The following is a 20,946-nucleotide window of genomic DNA, read 5'->3' as shown; positions in this document are numbered from 1 at the left end:
AAGATGTCGTGTCCACGAACACATCAATAGTAGAGAAACTCGATACACAACACTGGCTGAGACTCCAATTGGTCCCCATGGAGACAAGATGTAAACATTCCAAGTGAGAGGATAGTAAGTAAAAAATAAATTAAAAACCAAAGACGCAGTTTACCATGCTTGAAGTATAGAAAACATATCCATCAGTCATTACAATGTAAGGATGCTGCCGCCCTGGTGTTTATATAATGACTAGCCGATATCTCTTACATTACTCTACCTTAGTTCCGCTAACTGGGTGGAATCCAAGTTTTTCTTACAAAATTATATTTACACTCATGACAATAATCCTAGATAGTACTTAGATGTGTGGTGACTTTGATAACTAATAAATTATTTGGTTCATAGGTAATATATGTAATAGTATCAAGCCTCCAAATATTGTCATGCCGTGTATTTATTACGTAAACACTGTCTTTGATTTGCAGTTAATCTAATTCCGTTTATTGACTACAATTCATAAGAAATATACAGGGCAGTTGATATTGAAAGGTAACACAGTAATTGATTGTTTTACCTGACATATTTGTTTTATATGCGTGATAATTTGAGTCATGAGGTACACTGTTTGATTCGTTGTATTCTATGACACACCCTTCCACTAAAGCAAACACAAGTTGTCACAAACAGAACTATTTATACCTTCATTAAAATCTTATATCCTCTCTAGGCAGAAAATCGGATCTATTCTCAAATGAAACATAAATATTTGTGTACTAAATTACCAATTTGACTGAACTGATGTAAACAATCAATCATCAGCGCCTCAAAACTGGTTCAAAACTGGCTAAGTTATCTTGCGTAAAGAAATATTGATATTTGATAATGCTATTGATGTGAACATATCAACCATGGTCAAAGCTGCATTGATAGGTCATGTCCAATTGTATTGTCACACTATGATGTTTTTATTTGCAAGATAAAAATTTTATATAACGAAAATACAAAAATGAGAAATTGCAATGTCAATATCAAAAAAGATATTACAGTTTTAGTGTAAACTAGATAGTGCTTCTTGTCTAATACAAACTCTGAATATAAAAGTAATATATGATTAAACCTTGCTTTGTCGTTTACACAACTGCCAATGATTTTGAAAACTAGGCGTTAGCCTCCGGTGCATTATACTTGGGTGGAGACATACTGCCTATACCCATCCCACCGTACATTGGGTTGTCTACGGCATATGCGTCTTGTCCCTTCTGTAAGAGAAATTGAAATAGAAAAAGAAACATACATGTCACAATATATGAAATGACAGTATTGTATATCAATGTCCAACAATCAACAGAATGGGATATTTTTATAAATACTCCAACTACATCATCAGCACAGTCATGCTTTTCTCATTTGAATATTCATACTTTAAGGAAGGCCAAACCTGTTCCACCTTTAAAACAATCACTTGGGAGAGTGTCCGTTGTTTGGTGGTCTGAGGTTCATACTAAGAATACCAGACTGCATATAGTTCCTCTTCTATAAATTATCGTATGAAGCATATCAATGACTTCATTACCATAACTGATCAACTTTCTAATGTCATTTGTCATTGGGTCTCGTATTTAGTCTCAACTACTTGCATTTTGACGGATTCCACATTTAGTTTCCAACTTTTGCAAGGAGTTGGAAATTTAACTTTCTCATATTTTGTCCCGTTTTCCATACACATTTAGAATAGTAGACGACACTAGTGTCTCATTTTCTGCTAAATGATATGAATTTTTTCCTAAAAACGACAACAACATTTTTAAAGCAATTAAATCCTTTTACGAATGCGAATGTTCCACATAGTTTGAATAGTTGTTTGATACCCAAGACATATTATGAAATAGTTGTAAACAGACGGAAATTACAGCACAAATTGCTTAACTGCACAAAAAAACAAATTCTTTATTTTTTGAACGAACACAAGACATTTCATGTCATTGGAACTATTTTATAATCACCATCGAATTAATTAATTAAAAAAAAAAATAATCACCATCGAAAGTTCTGTTTTAAAAGAACATCAAAATACCGTGGTACTTTGTAGATCTTTGTAACATGCTATCTTTACAAGTGGACACTGATGTTACTAGCATCGGTATCGTTGAAGTGCAGCTTAGTAGTATACGATGATATGATTACATTATATCATGCTATGATTACATCCTAACGATACAATGGTTACGTCCAAACTTCTACATCTACAAGGGCAGGGGGAATGGGGTGGATGCATTTTACAAATCGGTTGTTGCGAAGGCCATATAGTAGATTGAAATGGAATTAACGGTGGGTCACATTTTACTTTGAAACATAATATCTAAATTGGCATTATTTTGTGATTGTGGCATCCCTCTACTACCATATCCTATCACCATTGTACCAAAAGATATCAGTCAAATAACTGCTGACAATCATGCAATGCAGTGAAACAACTGTTAGTTGTGGCTCAGACCACTACAGAAGTCTGAGTTTGTGGTGTGACGAGAGGAGTGGGTGTGTCAGGAGTGGAGAGGGAACAGTGAGGGAAGATATTGGAAATAATGTGATGGGGTGTGTTAACCTCGATCTGATAATGTTGGTTGCGAACCCACCATGTGGCTGTGGTGGGAAACAACTTTAGCAATGCCATTAAAATTATGTTTGGTGGTAGCAGTGGGATCGAGTCCTTGGCATTGATTCTGGGACTCTTGTTCCTTTTCACGTCTGACAGCATTTCAATTTTGTAAATTGTTCAACGGGGAGGGTCATCTTTTAGATAAATGAAATTGAGGGTAAGCATAACTTACAGAGGATAATACTTTATGAAACAGACCCGACTTTGGTTTTCACCCACCACCCCTTGATAATTACTGAATACTCTCTAAACAACCTATTAATACATTAAATAATTCTCATAAGTAAAAGCGTTCGTTACTGTATCATCGTATGTTGCAGAGCCATTCGACTTTGGTAATCTTAATTTTAATCACACCTCATAAAATAAATTTCCAAATATTTGTAATTTTTGCGATGTTAGTAATATTTCAATTTAAGGCATTGGCTACATACTAGGCATTGCGTTAAATATATACAGTTAGTAACAATCTGTGCGTTTCCTTCCATCTCATTTTTGACTATGATTTCTTTGATGAGCGATGGTTAACATACATGTAGTTATCTGAAAGGTTGACAAAATCTAGACACTAGACTTACCTCTATTGAAACGTCATACGGATCACTGACATCACTCATTGTCACCTAAAATATACAAACGTGATTTGTGTGTTAGAGTAAATATTATATGCATTTAGTTAACTAGCAATTGCGTTAGTCGATGTCTATGAATTCAGTTACAGTCATTAACCAATGTGTTAGCGTACACACAGCGAAGACTGTGTATTTAGTTACTGTAAGTAGCAATTATGTTAGAGTACACACAATGTGGTCTATGTATTTAGTTACTGTAACTAGCCATTGTGTTTTAGAGTAAACACGATGTAGTCTATGTATGTAGTTACTGTAACTAGCAATTATGTTAGAGTACACACAATGTGGTCTATGTATTTAGTTACTGTAACTAGCAATTATGTTAGAGTACACACAGTGTGGTCTATGTATTTAGTTACTGTAACTAACAATTATGTTAGAGTAAACACAATGTGGTCTATGTATGTAGTTACTGTAACCAGCCATTGTGTTTAGAGTACACACAGTGTGGACTATTTATTTAGTTACTGTAACTAGCAATTGTGTTAGAGTACACACAATGTGGTATTTGTATTTAGTACATCAGCAGCTTTATCAATAGTTCTGCCAACGTAATTCTCATCTAACTATCCTATATTTAGGAGCAAAACCGTTCTAACAACTTAAACGTTGCTTTCTCCTTCTTTGGAATTGCTGTAAGTCGTCACAATATTGTAAGTCTGGGATATTTAGTTGCACTACTCTGTCAATCAACTTATGTTGTGAATTCTACACAGAGACATTATTCAAACATGTTGAGTGTTACTAAAGCAAAGAATCATGGTTATGATAATTTAACTACTGTAACATTATTTTTATTTGGTTTCCGCAAATTTGGTTCTTGGCAACATATTGTTACTGCCTACTACAAACTTTCTGTAATTGTAACCAAATAAATTGTCAATTTCCGCCAGTGCTACATTGAATAGTTAAACTGCCATGAGACTACTAACCTTGTCCTCTGACCGCTTTCCAGAGTTAAAAAGACTAAATGATGAACTAGTCCTGAAATAAGCAATGTTAGACAAATAATTACAAATTGAAACAGTTATGATGATTTATCATAGTAGGTGTTTGTTACCGAGACGCCCCTGAAGACTTCTCTGTGTACTGGGCACAAAATGGATTATTCCCTGTATCACTAACTGAACCATATACAAGGTCCTGACGATGTGAAGTAGAAATAGTATCACTAGTACAACCAGATACACTGTCACCAAGTGACGAAATGAAGTAATCACAAATGTATTAGGTAGCTTGTTACTTACTTTGCTCTGAAATATGTTACTCCAAAGATAATTCCACCTATGATTAGAACAGCAAACACCAAGCCTCCAATCGCACCACCAATAATAACCCCAACACCTGATGAGAAAATAAACACTATTAGAGCAGCGACACTAACACGATCACCTCTACATGAATTTCATTAGATTACTCTTCAACATCTTTTGTTGGGCAGCATGTAAGAGAAGACAATTTCAGAGCACAAGATGGGGCATACAGTTATATATGGCAGGGTGGATTCCGGTCAGTAGCTATCTACTGACAATTATTGGACCACTGTAAGACCTGCCAAATTCACACGAGAAACGTAGGGAGCTGTAAGATGGATAAAGTGTTTATGTAAATACACTAGTAAAGATTGGTCTGGGTTTTGCGATATGGCATTGGTAATACTTTCAATATTCCTATTTTCCTATACCTGAAATATACCGAGGCGCGTCATAAAATTAACTATCAATCGATGTCTTAGTCGCCACCATGACTTCCGCGCTACGTGCTACATATGCATTTACAATAGGTTCTCGTGAGAATACGTCGACCTTCTTGTCCTTTTGTCCTATCCTCCATTGCTGTGTGCCTTACATGAACATGCATGTTCCCCGTATACACACTCAACTATAAATACAGCCAATTTTCACAAAATGGACGTCAAATTTCCAACATATTAGAGTCCTTGTAGCAGGTAACCTGGCAAATGAAGCGTCAGCAAAAGTCTCCATCCATCAATATTCTGCTAGTCAGAGTTTGTGAAAGATATTTTAAGAAAACCTCACTTTACGAATTATTGCAGGTAGCTATTAGAAAACCTCTAGCTTTGAAATCCCATGTTGTTTATGTATTCAGGAAGAATCATTTTAAAAGAAACACAGAGAAGAAGGGTCTAAAGACAACCAGGCTGACAAACAACCACAATGACATTGATCACCAAGCACATAGACAAGAGGACATGTTGTGTTTGGTAAACATATATTAATTTCTAAAGCAAAGTGATGTAAAAAAAAGTTATATGACTGACAATATAGTACCAATAATTTTCAGAATAAAAGGCAACTTACTCGTGGTAGCAGGTGGACCTTCAGTAGGGATTGGTGTCAACAACTCTAAATGATTAATATAAAAGATAGTTATAAGAGGCCATTCTCATCGAACAGACATTAATTTAAAATATTATTTTATGAATGCATAATTTGTACATAAATGTAGTACGATGAGAAAGGTATTTATCTACTAATTGCCTCACAATGTTTACGGACGTTAAGAAGCCTTCAGTAAATACAAGGGGTGGGAATTAAGGGAGGGGACCATTTCTTACAAATCGGTCCTCTAGGGTGGGCCATATTTTAGAAAATACAGGTTACTTTTTAGCACAACGGACTAGGGGGAGGGTAACATTTTATGCCATACTTTTGGGTTGATCCCCCTCCTTGTTATTACTGAAGGCTCCCTTACACAAGTACGCGAGGAAGAACGTCTTATGTTGATTCACGAAAGGGTTACAGTATATATTACTATTTCTGGCTGGCAGCATGTGAACGATTCATAATGATACGCTGTAGACTATATCTCTTGGAGTCGTATTGCAAATGCAGTAAAATGATTTTGGAGTCCACGTTTATAAGTGTTAGTCACCTCTATGGACTACATGCCTAAAGTAAAAGCTCAATAAATGAAATAAAAGTGAAAATTGTGATAACGATCATCACAAATGAAAATGTCACTACACATGGTCACAATTAAGTGAAGACTGCACACCGTAGTCATATCTATACAGTACTTCTGTCCAACTTTTAATTTCTGAGTCTTATTATGTAACTTACCACAGTGATTACGGTACTCCGTCTCATCATAGCAGTCAGCTGGACAGTCTACTTCTCCATCATCCACCAGTTCCTTACTAATACACTCTCCGTCACCAGGACAATACAGATGATTTCGTCGACAAATTCCGACAAGTGTATCATTATCTATGGACAACAAATGAAAAAAAAACTCACATGAAGCATAATAATTACAAACATTTTAGGGACTGTGACATTTTACTAAGTGTGCATGCTTCAGAGTCGTCTCATTTCAGAATAGTTACACATTCATCCCTTACAATGCGGATACAACAGACTTTAACACCTTTATTGCCAGTGTATCTTTCGTTTTGTTTACTTTTACCTCAGACTACTATAGGAATAGTGGTCTGAGCTCTTACACAGATAAAACACGTGCAATGGTGAGTTCAGGTACATATCCATGTTCTATATGAATGGTTAGCCTACAGGCTCAATTTTACTTAGTTTGTTTTATTAAAGATGCCTTTAACGATAGTTATAATGCAAACTGACTTCAAGCCCCTGAAGAAGACCCCTGAGGACTAAGGTTGAAAGCTAGGAATTATCCAAGTATTTTGGTGGAGTGCAAAGTTTAAATGTATTGGTAACTATTAATCTACACAGTTTAGGTTACACCTACCGACTAGAATTATGATAACATACCTGGATGTAAACAAGACTCCGTAAACGTCACATCGTCAATTGCAATGTCAGACGCGTTTGTGTTACCCATGATAACTTCAAATACGACTTTGAACGAGTGAGTATTGCCAATCACAACATTAGCATAATTCCATCTATCTCCTTGGGTACTATGTTTCTGCCACATAAGAAATCTTTGCGCACTTCTTTCATTAGATTCTGTATACAGCTAAATTGTCAAAGCAAATTAGTAGAAGAGTTAAGCCGGAATTGATTATAAGAAGTGGTGGTGGTGGTGGTGGTGGTGGTGGTGGTGGTGGTGGTGGTGGCGGTGGCGGTGGTGGTGGTGGTGGTGGTGGTGGTAGATATGATCGCAATTATCAACATTACCATGACTGTAAGCTTACTTATGAATTGCTTGGAAACTGTCCTTAGTGTGCATTTTTGTTAAATACATTTATTTGTTTTTTTAAGTCAGGAGCGAGGAAAAAACGTAAGTACGCATTTGAAAAAAGAACAGATTTGGATATCAAAGCATTTATCTGTATCTCTTAATGCGATGTTCATGTCGAACATGAATACCTGATACTTTTAGAAACTCTCCAAGAGTCTATACAGTACTCAAAAAATCTTTCAGCACCGAAATACAATATACACACTCAATGTTAAAGTATAAGCGCTTTTTTTAGCATGATAACATGTGATACATACCTTTAGAGTACCCACTCCATCAGCTATAGAATACATATAATACCAGAATCTAATAAAGCAAAGATCCCGACTAGCTGGAAACATACTATTGCTAGGAGTGGATATTCGTCCCATTGCACCTGTCTCATATGTCGAACTATCAGTATAAGCGAACTGGCCTGCCAAAAGAAAAGTTATTTCAACATAATCATAATTTGAGATGCCACAATTAATTACAGACGAAAATATAATACCCAGGGGGTCGTTAGGAGAATGAGATTGTAGTACACTAACATATGACATACTAATTGCATATGAACTTCTTCACAAAATCATCATGTGTATACAGAAATAGTAGACATTGGACACTTACTGTCACCGGTAGTATTAATTGTTGTATGGTCATGGGCAGGACCTGCAAGTGTCATCTTGCTCAAACTCCAGTCGAAATCATCATCATTATACTGTTCCCATGAACACCATCCATTGCTACCAAAGTCATCAAAATGACAATCTCCAGGTTTTACAACTAATGCAACATAAAGTACAAGGCCAAATTGCAAAATTATAAACAATATTGGATACCTAAATAATTATATTAAAACGAAAGAAGATGCAGAAACGTATGACAGTAGACAAATATCGCGAAGGTTGAATTCGATTGAAGTATCAGTGATATTGTCACAGTGGACATTTCTAATGATTAACAATGAAGTTAGAATAATTGGACATATACAAACAACGTTTAGTGATACTCTATCCCGCTTCTCGTGGGTCGACATTATTGTTTAGTGTGTGTGGCATCCAAATCAACAATAACAGTTCCTCAATCGCTTGATATTTGATCCTGGGCATAGTTGATATGAAAATCATTATGACATAAAGCATACACTAACAAAAGTGGTACATTCTTACGGCATTGTTCCTCATCAGAACCGTCTGTACAGTCTGGGGGACCATAGTCACAGTAGTATTTAAGCGGTAGACATGATTTATCACCAACACATTGAAATTCCGTATCAGGATCACATGGCCTGTCATAATACACTGAAATTAAGGAATAAAGCAGCCATTCAATTCTGTATACGCTGAGTGCAATGTATGAATGAGATGGACATAACGTAATCGCTCTGAAAAAGAAAGATGCCAAAGTTTAAAAGTGCAAACTTACTATCGTAACAATTTATGAATTCAATGTCATCAATGCCAATATCTCCATAGATGCTGCTACCACGTACACCTTCAAACACAATGGAAAATTCGTCTTGTTTTCCAATATTCACTGTCGCTTTTTTCCACATTTTGCCTTGGTCACCAACCATATTCCACAGCTTGGACGATGTATGGTCGGCATATTTTAGGTAAACATCCATTGATCCCATTGTCAAACCATATTGGTGATACCAGAATGACATCTGACAATTTTCCCCACTGTGTTGATAAGGTAGAGTCTTCAGGAAACCAGTGTGACCAAGATATGTACTCCTTGTATAGGATTTGAATAGCATGAAGTGTCCTAATGTAAAGGTATAAAAATGCACGTGGCACTTGCAGCTGATGAATAATTGACAAGCCTTCAAAAAAGATATAGACCCTCTCAAATATTTTACTTCTTGGTGACTAAGGCCAGAAAATCTTTTTAAAAAAGCTGCTCAACGGGCAACCTAACACATCACATTGGGTAGATAGGTCGATTTTTTTTACAATGTTGGACAAGTATGTTAAAACAATCCATATATAATGATTGCAAAACATCTCAAGTTGAGTTTATATGGAACTTATTTAGTCATTTTGATTTTATTTCTTGCAATTTGTCAGTATGACAATCGATTTCCATCAGTTCTACAGTTAGGAAATGTACACAATTTAAGGTTAAACAAATTTTGTAGCTCCTCAGACCCTCTCCTCTCAAACATGTTAAGACCCGCAAAATGAAACTCCAGAATTATTTTAGCCACCCATCTGTCACCTCCTCTACAGTGGAGATATAAAATTATACGGTACAATGATATACTAAAATAACAGTGATAACCAACTACAATAACAGTCCAAACGAGAGAGCTTTACAAAGGATGTGGATTTCACACACATGTATGCATAAGGAGATGTCTGATAATGAGGTATAACCTATACAGGGAGGTACTTAGTCAGCCACTTTCCATCTTGTTTGGGAGAAAGACAATTATCACCGTGATTGCTACTGATTGGAGAGACACCTCCAAAGCTGACAACATTTTTGAAAATAAGACAATGTAGGAGGCCATTTAGAGGCTTATAGAATATCATACCATAGACATAATTTAAAGTCTTATAATACTTGAATAAGGTAGTAAATTACCAGAATTTAGACAATTATACTATGCAGTAAATATTATCTGGCTATGAGGTGTATTTTGTTATAGCAAAGCTGAAAGAATGTTGCGGATGTGCAATTCGTAAATGAAGTTTAATTTGGCTCCAAAAAATCACAAATAAAGAGCAAAACATTTCAAGACTTTCAAACTATCAGAATGTTTATGGCCCAAAAACTGATCAGCCACCTTCCCATTTTTGCCCATTCCTTTTTATTGAACGTTGGATATGCAGCAGCTTAGTTTAATCTTCATTCGCTCTTGTATGCATCATCAGATCCAAGTAAACCATTGTATAGGATATTATATAATTTGGAATTGACTCAAATACAAATGGTCACATGTATCATTCAGAAATAGATGAACAGAATAGATGTTCTTTAATACTTTCAATTACATCTTTCAATTTGAAGGTGGTTTTAACCTACCTGCAGCTGTGCTTAAAGTATGGTCTACATCGGGTCCAGAGTTAATGGTGTATGCAGGACCTGTACTTAAAGCCCATTCTACTTGACTGCCAATGACGTTTTCCCATCCACATTGTCCATTCTCAAAGTCACATCTCGTCCCTAAAAACATGTCATTAGGAAGCTTTTAGTAATTACAAGGGGGGGTCGGGGAAATCAGGCCCAGTCTGTGGCATAAAATGTGACCTTTCTCTGGTCCTTTGTGCTAAAATGTTACCCTCCCTCACTTTTTTTTAATTGACCCTCTGTTGCAAATATTTCAATTAAAAAATACCATCTTTAACACCGCTCCTCCTGTCATAGTTGTTAGAGTTCAAGATTGGTAGTCAGGAGGTCCTGGGTTCTAATCTCACTAGTGACAGCGAATTTTTCTGCAGTAAGATCCCAACGCACATTCAGTTTTTACAGGCAATTGTTGTTTCCCAATATACCACCACAGTGCGTTTGTATTTGTATTAGATCAATGCTTAGGTTTGGATGTAATTGGCTAAGCTGAAGGCCAGAACTCCCAAAGACTATATGGGATGGTTGTCATCATCTCCACAATGAGCGCACAACTGACAAACTCAAGACCAAGGTCAACATTTCCACGCCACCACATTATCCCCAATATCCTGCCACACTGTTCCCCCTTTCCTATTGTGAAACCCGCACACCACAACTAACAGTTAATTCACTGATATGTTAAGACATTACTTTATAATGGTGGCAGTGGTGGGATGTGATAGCAGTAGAATTTGGAATCGCTGGTAGGAGTGGATCATGCCAAAATCACAAAATAATGCAAAGTTAGATCAAACAAGAGTCAAAGTAAAATATTACTCTCACATAATTTCCATTTTGTCAAATTATGGCCATCCCCAAGAACCGATTTGTAAAAAAAATCACCCACCCCTTAATTCCCCCGGTCCCCCTTCTGTAATTATTGAAGGCTCCCTTAGAAAACATGATGATCCAATTCTGACGTCGACACACACGAAAATCACTCGCACTATAAGTCATATAGTTTTATATTTGCAATACTTACCACATCCCTTCTCATCTGATTTATCACTGCACTCATAGTCAAAGTTACATCTCTCCCACGTATAAAAACATTCATCACCAGAATCACAACTCAGCTTTCTAGCGTCGTCGTCACATGTATCATGGTGTGGTGGCTGTGTATCTTCGCCAGGAACCTTTCCACCCTTCATGCAACCATCAGAAAAAGTAAGATCATCTATGGCAATGTCGCCAAGGTAACTACTCCCAACCATTGCTTCTATGACAATCTAAAAATGAACATAGAGTTAATAAAGTCCGTGATATTTCAATGTAGCTGCGTTTGATGGAATTAATATTGTCTGTCATATGGTAATTATTGCAGTGTTCCATAGAATTAATATAGTCTGTGATATGTCAAATGCTGTATCGTTTCATAGAATCCATACAGTCTGTTACTAGGATATGCCAAGTGCAGTAGTGTTTCAGAGTTCAAATGGACAGCAAAATGCCAATTCCATATCCTAACCTACCTAGTAGTTTAATAACGGAAAATGCTAATCTTACGTCGTGGCAGGTTGTGATTTACAGTAAGTATGGTAAATGTGACATTTGATGCCGTTAATAACCATTCGAATAACTGCGGAAAAAACAAGTGACATTGCTTTAAAGATTTAGTTCTCTTCGTCAGCAAACACGAGTTACTGTGAGAACATATTCCAAGTCACTAGTAAAGTAGTTTAATACCAGATGTAAACAAAATGAAGTCCGTAGAGGCAAGTATTCAGATTGTTGCTCTTACATGTAATGTCAGAATACAAAATTGTGCACTACCCTACATGACATAACCTTTTAATTGGTTAAATGATTATACGAGTGATCCATTGAAATTAAAATCTATATCACCAATTTATACATTGACACAATTGTATACATTATTATTTATACATATAGTATTAATTTGAATAGACGTTTTGCATAATTGATGACAGTACCATATGTCTGTAACTGAAAACCAAAAAGCTTTATATTAGTCACTTCTTATCATTAATGTACGAGTCGAAGTATACCAATTGTGAAACTTAACATGTTCAAAGATATTGCCCAATGGCCAGGAAGTATCAATTTTGCAAAGTACTCATTGAAATCAAAAACTGTATCTGCAAGCTTTATATTACTAGCGATAAACTACAAATTTTCCCTAAGAAATTTGGCTAAGAAGCGAGCTGACTAGGAAGCACTGACCGAGGAGCATGCGCAGATGGTGGGCTAAACCAATCGACCAAGAGGTGTTATTAATCATAATGAAGCATTTTTTACCCCTTGACTCACTTGAATAACAAAACCACACCAAAAAGACATGTGCAGTTGTCGTGGTCGACATATTTACTATAAGATATTGCCTAACTACCAAAAATCATTAAGTATGCAAATACGTCATTAACAGTAAAAACCAAATTACCACACTTTACAGGGCACAAGCGCTTTATTCTTGTCTTTGCCTGTATCAAACTATATTGAGTTCAAAGCTTGCATTCTGGAAATATAATCTCGATCATTAATAATTAATTATTCAAATGGCTAATTACTATAGATCGGCTTTTTACAAAAAAAGACATAAGATGTGTAGCAAGTTTCATTAGAGTTGATGCATTGATTTTGAGATATCGAGTAGACAGACAGACAGACAGACAGACAGACAGACAGACAGACAGACAGACAGACAGACAGACAGACAGACTGACTGACTGACTGACTGACTGACTGACTGACTGACTGACTGACTGACTGACTGACTGACTGACTGAAAGAAAGAAAATTGTCAGTCCGTCAGTCAGTCAGTCAGTCAGTCAGTCAACAATATAGCAAGACCTTTCTTTATGATTCATGGTTTGTCAAGGCTGAACTATCAACGAACCTTAAAATCCTTGCCTCCACTATCAATTGGTTCATTATACTGCCACCAGAAATCCCCTTCATCACCTGTCATATTACCATTCTGCATTAACTCCAAACCATTGTCTGGGTCGCCGTCATAGGAAGTCCTTACATATACTGCTAATGTCCCGATGTGAATTCCGTACATGTGATACCAAAACGAGATCTACTTATAAAAAAATCAACAGATTTGATTATACTTAGTATATGTGGATTTCACGGTTGAAAGTATTTTGTTCAGCTAATCAAAAGTACATTATTTCATATGCATAAGATACTGTATCATTTCTTAACGTGTGTACTAAGTACCTAGATACTTCCCTCCTTTGCATTTGGTTACGAGTTCGACAACGTACACCCTTCCGTTAAACTCCGTGGTTTGATGCCCATGGTCTTTGATTATTATCTTTCATCGCTTGCTCCATAATGATTAAATAGGACGAACTTTTCATATCGTTCTGCCAATGGTACAACCGATTTCTTGCACTCAAACGTTTAAGAGTAAACATTGCATGAAGAAGCGAATTCTTTCACAAATTAACACGTTCGAAATATTAACACTTGGACAAATTATAAAATCTCCTCGTACCGCAGTCAATAAACTTAGTATATGACCTGGGCATATTAATGGGTAGAAAGGATCTCACACTTGAACAAAAAATCTACCACTTGTCAATGAACAAAATTATCGACTGGTAAAATATACCATTTGCACGAAACTATCTTCAGGCAAGATCTACCATTTGTACAAAATTATCTAATGGTAAAATCTACCACATGAACGAAACTGTCTGCTGGTAACATCTATCGTTTTTAAAACAGCTGATAATAGTGAAATCTTAAGTGTGGAAGAATCTAATATGCAAACAATATGTTTTCGTTTGTTTCAAATGCTAGACAAGGTATTAAACATACCTTACAGTTTTGGCTTGCTTTGCTGATTGTTGGACTTGCAATCCGAGCTGTAAACCATGGATAGTTAGGATAGTTGCTTTCTATGAAAAGATATCCTCCTAAGAGAGAAATTAAATGTATCAGAAAGAAAATACCAAGTACTATACGATCTGTTATTCATACCTAGACCATTTTACTTCGAAATATTACTCCCAAGGCTTCGCTTCACTGAGATACACTGAAAATAAAATTATTGTCACAACATGTTGATACAATATTGAATGGACGTTGGTTTGAATAGTATCCGTAGGAAGGCGTCTCTGAAAACTAGTCCCATAAACTTGCAGTGTACTGTTTTTGTTTACACACAATCGTGATCACAGGTTAATTACATTCGCACAACAGAGGAACCGTTATCACCCACTTGCGTAATCTACCACATTGAACAACAATACTTTTAGTTTGTGTCTAGTTTAGTAAACCGAAACCTCGATTCCAAGAGTAGTAGCATCAGGTACATGTCGCCTTGTTTTACATTATTCATGTGTGGTAAGAGACTATGTCATCATCATCACAGAACACTGATGAGCAACAACTGTAGATCGCATGGTTAGATAACATTTTCATGATATTAAATGCGGCCGTTGAAGTTTTTTATACTCGTGTGCTGCTGGGACTACTTTCAGTGGTGTTGATATTGACTAAAAATTTCATTACACAATACCTTTGTCGCTTCTTGTAGTATGATCATGAGATGGTCCAGTTCCTGGGGATAGCGTGCCCCCTTTGGCAAGAGTCCAGTCAAAATTATCCCCACCTTCATTAAACCAATCACATGTATCTTTTTCAAAGGGGCATCGTCCAGGTAAATCTACAATATATGAAGAGTTCAATTACACCAACAGTTATAGGGTAAAGAATGGTATATGATACCGAGATTGCAATACCTATACAGTATACGGAAGGTAGTATGATCCAATGCAATATTTCTCATAGGTTGGATTTTAATATTTTTTATCTAGTGCGATATCTCTTGTATACGTAACACAAATACAACACGCACAAATAAATAAATAAATAAATAAATACACACACACACACACACACACATATATATATATATATATATATATATATATATATATATATATATATATATATATATATATATATATAGTGTGTGTGTGTGTGTGATAATAATAAAAGTGCCCCAGTGTGTGTGTGTGTGTGTGTGTGTGTGTGTGTGTGTGTGTGTGTGTGTGTGATAATAATAATAAAAGTGCCCCAGCTCGAAAAGGTTGGATCTCGATTGAGATCAAAATATCTACTATAACATGGAGTCATATGTGGTGTTCTCTTACTGTTTATTTTATTGATGCGTATACAAAATATTTGTACTTTAAAATCACATGTGCCGAAAAGATATCACGTCGTCAGTTGTTTTTATTGTCCATTGTTATCAATAATTACCTTAAATACCTTGTTATATGTCAACCAAAAAAAAGTCAAATACATGTTTATCCATATCAAATCAAATTCGATTTTACCATTTAAAAAGAAGCATTACTTACATAAAATCTGTTTATCATTCCTGTGCGATATACTGGCTAATGGTCGTAGTTAGGAGTATGTAACAAGGTGTAAACTAAATGTCACCCGTAAGGGCAAAACCATAGATTTGTGTTCCGACACAAATTGTTTGAATGCAAAATTAGATAAAACTATATGCAATGAGAAGAAGCGAGCATGCTTAAGATAGTGCCTAATTATTGCAAATCATTAATAAAGCAAAATTACTCATTACAAGCTACATCAACAAACTTTATAGGACATATATGAGCTTTATTATGGTAAACATATGTACCAAATTACATTGCATTTGGGGTATGCATTCTTTAGATATAGCCTAATTACTAAAAATCGTCAATTATGCAAATGTCCAATTAATGTGCACTGGATGTTTAGCAAAACCTGTCCAGTTCTTGTCATTAGCCTTCGGCAGGTGTGTAGTAAGTGTCATTAAACAAATCGACCCATTAGTTTTTGAATTTTGAGATATTGTGTCCACACACACACACACACACACACACACACACACACACACACACACATATATATATATATATACATACATACAATCATACACATATACCCACATACATACATACATACATACATACATACATACATACATACATACATACATACATACATACCTACCTACCTACCTACCTACACACACACACACACACACACACGGAGGGACAGAGACAGACAGACAGACAGACAGACAGACAGACAGACAGACAGACAGACAGACACATAGCATAACCTCTCCTTATGGGAGGTAAAACAAATATATTGGATGGAAGGTTTCATGGAGTAAAAGACATACCACAGAATTCTTCATCCGTGTTGTCCATACAGTCATCTTCAAAATTACATTTTTTATTGATGTCGATGCAGTGGTTGTTAGCACAACGGAATTCGGAGGTTGAGCAATCGGCCCCAGTTATCACTGAAACAAAACAGTGATAAATAACACAACTATTAACTTTGTCAAAAATAACTAATTTTGCCAATATTTTGTATTTGGTAATATTCTTGTATGTGTCATATGTGTGTACAACATGTTGAACTATCTTGTGTATTAAATCTGTTAATACTATGCCTCCGCTTGTGGTGATGACTGTCCATTGTAACACTTCATCCCCACCTTGTGTTTTCACATATACACCACATTCACATTCAAACCAAGTCACAGTGGCAGGCAATGTGGCATTTAACCTGTTAACATCACAATCTGTGATTTGGCTTCGTGTCTCATTAAGTGCTTGAAGGCCAACAGGTTGATTTAGCCACGCAGTTATCAGCGTGCGTTTCTGTATAATACTTTCATAATATTCGTTATATATGTTATGTTGTTTTTTGTGTTCGTCTCAACGGGATTTACACATCGACTTTATTTGAATATAGTCAATTAGGCTGACGTTCGGTATCACTCATCATTGCGGCCAATCAGTATTAGGGTGTTTTTTTAACCAATCAGTCTCAGCGAATAATATTCAAACCAGAATAATGTGTCAGCATGTTTCCGGTGTCAGCATTACAAGTGGTTACTGTACTGAGACAACGAAGCAAAATACAAACTGCGTTGTCAACAGGCTATGTGGTATTATAATTATGTTATAAATCTTACCATTGAATTACTTTGTTTACCTTTACATATGCATTGCGACCCCCCCCCCCCGTGTGTATTGATTATATAAGCTTGTATATTAACCCACCTGGTGGTGCACAGTCTTTGAAACTTATATCATCTAAACACTCATCACCATAATAACTAGAAGCCCGGGATGCCTGTAAGATAACCTAAAGTACAAGAAGAATGTGTGTGGTCATTTCATGCTAAAAGATTGCCATAATACAATTACGAGAGGATTATTAGTCATTGCTGGTTTACTTTAATGAACTGAAAATATCTGCAGGGCTCTCAACCAATCAGAATGCGAGAGTGATGACAGGAGACGTAACTACTCCTTTTTAACTCACCATAACAAGTTTCCCTAGATCAGGTGGTTGCTAAGTAAATAAACCCGATTATTATTAACATTGATATTTCTACACCACATTATTTATTATTTACAAATATTGTTTAAATATTCAATTGCTATCATCTTTTATACTAGATAGTTCTTTTTATCTTTTTATTAACTTGTCTCCTAAGAAGATCACAGAAGTCCAATCGTGGATTCGGTGCAGGGATACCGGAGAGTCTTGGAAAACCTGTGTTCTTGGGGATTTAAAACTAAACAACGCGCTCCTTATAGGGTGGTGGCAACTTTAATCAAACCTTGACTGGGTTCAAATCGTAGGTGGTTACAGGCAAATAATTTAAAACCATTTGACCATCCATAATATATTCAATTATTAAACGAAATCGCGTACAGATTATTGTTTACCTTAAAGTCTTCCTTACTTCCAATGTAGACCAGTGCCTTGTGCCATTCTTCACCTTGACGACCACTTATAGACCACATAACGTAGGTGCTATTACCTACTGCTATCAACACCTGTATTGAGCCAACGTTATTACCTCCCATGTGGTAATATAATTCCATGTAGCAGTTCGGTCCAGTACGCCCAAACACTGGACTTGTAACCTGCGCTGTGTCCTGAAATTGTCCAGGCGAATTATCCGCAAATAAATAATACCCTGAAATATAAAGTGTGACAGTCATTAACATTACGACAAGTCAAAATGGATGACCATGGTGAATACATGTTACAAAGAATACATACATTAAGAATCATGAATCAAGTAAAATATTTACAGATCTCAAGAATGTCGGGAAATCGAATAGGCATTGGGTAAGGTTCAGATATCAAACTCCTACACAAATGTTGTATACATATTTAGCATAGTAGTCATGTATTACTATTTCCAGCTGACCACTAACCTAATTTGCTAAGCCCCTGAACATTCTCAGTTGGACTTAGTAGTACCGGAAATAAACATACCCTCTGCTTACATACCGTTTTCGGTACCGTATGTATGATCTGTGGCTGGCCTGTAGTCAGATGTTAGTTTTGTTTTCCCTTGCTGCCTATCCCATTTGAACGTTGTATCCTCCGGCACTCTACGTCTTCTAGCGGGTTCAACCCACACACCCAACCAACCACAGCTACCGCTTTCAAAGTCGCACTCGGTCTCAACTAGAAATGCAATGATTTGATCATACTTGTTTGAAAAGACACATTGAATTAAATTAACATTTATATGGGATAATTCTACAAGCAGTCACTTGACACAATTGTTAAATTACTGTACTGTATCATTGTATTGGTCCTTTGATGACGACAAACAATACATGTACTTCATTTACGCAGCAAAAATAAAACTTTATATTTATATAGCATTATTTTTGTAAAAAAAAGTCATAAATTCATTGTTCTTGCCAGGCAACGAAATTGCAATATTCCCGCCTATTTTAACGGCCTCCACCAGTCGTGTCTTTAGTGAAAACGCAATCGAAACATTTTGATAGTATGTTTATGTACTAGTAAATTTTTTTTTCAACTGTAGACAATTTGATACAATGTCATAACTTTTCACCAAGGTGCGACACTTTCTCTGTTTTGGCTAGTGAAGTCGTGTTGGTCTTCACATAACATGGTGCCGTTTTCATGAATACTTTTTGAAATGGTTTGACTGGAAAATAACCTCCATTTTATGCAGTTTCACATCGTGATATACATTTTGTATTTCTCAAGGCTGTAGAGATATGGTAGATCAATGACAGCTAACAACGCTATATTTCACATCATATTAATTTCAGATGATAAATAAACCAATGATTCAGACGATAAATAACGTTTATATGCATATCTTGATGATTGATATGAAGTGTAATATGAAGATTACTACTCTTACATTGAAGTCATAATGCTGCCAGTAAAACTCAAAACATCACATTGAATGGCTAGTGGTGTATGTGATGAAATTGTTAACTGTCATTATTTTTATATTGCCTTTAAATACAATTAAATCCCAGAAGGAACACTGTTGACTGTTGTATATTTACTGTAGTGTGTTGATTAGTTCAGCCTCAAAATGGGCCTATATGTAATTCCACTCCTAAGTCGCAATACAGAAACGGTATTAATCACATACAAATTACAAAATGTATTATATTTCCCTCATTACTTGTGCCACGTCCTGTAAGAGAAAGTCGTAAACGATATTATAAACAACATTGATGTATGTGGATGTACATGAAAATACTTTGTGCCATCTTGACTGAAAAATGCCCTATGTTTTCTAACGCACACTGGCAAAATCCTGGCAAGAACAATGTACATTTGATAAAGTGACTATGGTAATCAATTATACATATAGCTGCATATAATATATATTATGATACCATTATCGATAATATCATATAGAAATTATGCTCTGTTTTTGGTTTTCTGTCTTTCTTACCATAAATTATCATCAGGAGATACATGTGAAATTAGAAAATAGATAAGAATCGTTAAACAGAATCATCTTACCACATTGAAGTTCTTCTTCACCATCTGAGCAATCTTTTCTGAAATTACAGATTAAGTCAGCTCCTATACATCGGCTATCAGCACTGCAGTAAAATTCTGTAGCTTCACAAGCTGGGTGTGGTGTTGGGGATGGAGGTACTGGTGGTGGCGTTGTTGCAGGTGCAGTTGGCAACGGACCTGTCAGAAATGTAGTTTTGTCAGACTGGGTCTACACAATAGTATATTGTAATCATTACGAGTGTTACGAATGAATGAAATAATTGTGTATTTTTCCTTCGGGAAGGAAAGTGGCAGGGTGCTAGTTGTGTGTGACAGCCTGTGTGAAATATATGGGTGTGCAATGTCGAGATAGGTGCGCAATCGACTAATTGCGTGTGGCGGTCAGTGTTTCAGATTTGGGTGTGGAATCGACTGGTAGTTCGTGCTTGACGGTCTGTGTACATGTGATAGAATGCATATAGATGCGCTAGCGACTAGTTGCGTGTGGCCGTCAGTGTTTAAGATTTGGTGTGGAATCGACTGGTGGTTTGTGCTTCGATTCTGGGAATAAATCATCAAATAAGTAGACTT

The 20,946-nt window shown here is 36.1% G+C and overlaps 1 protein-coding gene across 1 annotated transcript in view; it reads right to left on the bottom strand.

Annotated features, from left to right (window-relative positions):
* Positions 1-1,139: 1,139 nt before the first annotated feature.
* Positions 1,140-20,946, bottom strand: part of LOC144434301 (MAM and LDL-receptor class A domain-containing protein 1-like) — a 38,731-nt gene continuing 18,924 nt past the window's right edge. Inside the window, exons 20-40 of the mRNA XM_078122753.1 lie at positions 20,377-20,553; positions 18,859-19,038; positions 18,285-18,538; positions 17,610-17,694; positions 16,718-16,840; positions 15,047-15,193; positions 14,344-14,441; positions 13,409-13,594; positions 11,534-11,780; positions 10,468-10,608; positions 8,860-9,204; positions 8,604-8,735; positions 8,062-8,217; positions 7,710-7,867; positions 7,020-7,227; positions 6,354-6,500; positions 5,592-5,636; positions 4,518-4,614; positions 4,203-4,254; positions 3,217-3,261; positions 1,140-1,241 (exon numbers count right to left, since the gene is read on the bottom strand). Of these exons, the coding sequence (XP_077978879.1) occupies positions 1,140-1,241; positions 3,217-3,261; positions 4,203-4,254; positions 4,518-4,614; positions 5,592-5,636; positions 6,354-6,500; positions 7,020-7,227; positions 7,710-7,867; positions 8,062-8,217; positions 8,604-8,735; positions 8,860-9,204; positions 10,468-10,608; positions 11,534-11,780; positions 13,409-13,594; positions 14,344-14,441; positions 15,047-15,193; positions 16,718-16,840; positions 17,610-17,694; positions 18,285-18,538; positions 18,859-19,038; positions 20,377-20,553 (3,125 nt within the window). The remainder of the gene's footprint in view (positions 1,242-3,216; positions 3,262-4,202; positions 4,255-4,517; positions 4,615-5,591; positions 5,637-6,353; positions 6,501-7,019; positions 7,228-7,709; positions 7,868-8,061; positions 8,218-8,603; positions 8,736-8,859; positions 9,205-10,467; positions 10,609-11,533; positions 11,781-13,408; positions 13,595-14,343; positions 14,442-15,046; positions 15,194-16,717; positions 16,841-17,609; positions 17,695-18,284; positions 18,539-18,858; positions 19,039-20,376; positions 20,554-20,946) is intronic.

The sequence above is a fragment of the Glandiceps talaboti genome, chromosome 4 (genome assembly GCF_964340395.1).
Source record: "Glandiceps talaboti chromosome 4, keGlaTala1.1, whole genome shotgun sequence".
In the NCBI taxonomy this organism is placed as follows: domain Eukaryota; kingdom Metazoa; phylum Hemichordata; class Enteropneusta; family Spengelidae; genus Glandiceps; species Glandiceps talaboti.
Note: the sequence above shows the minus strand (reverse complement) of the source record. Positions and strands in the feature narration are given on the sequence as shown.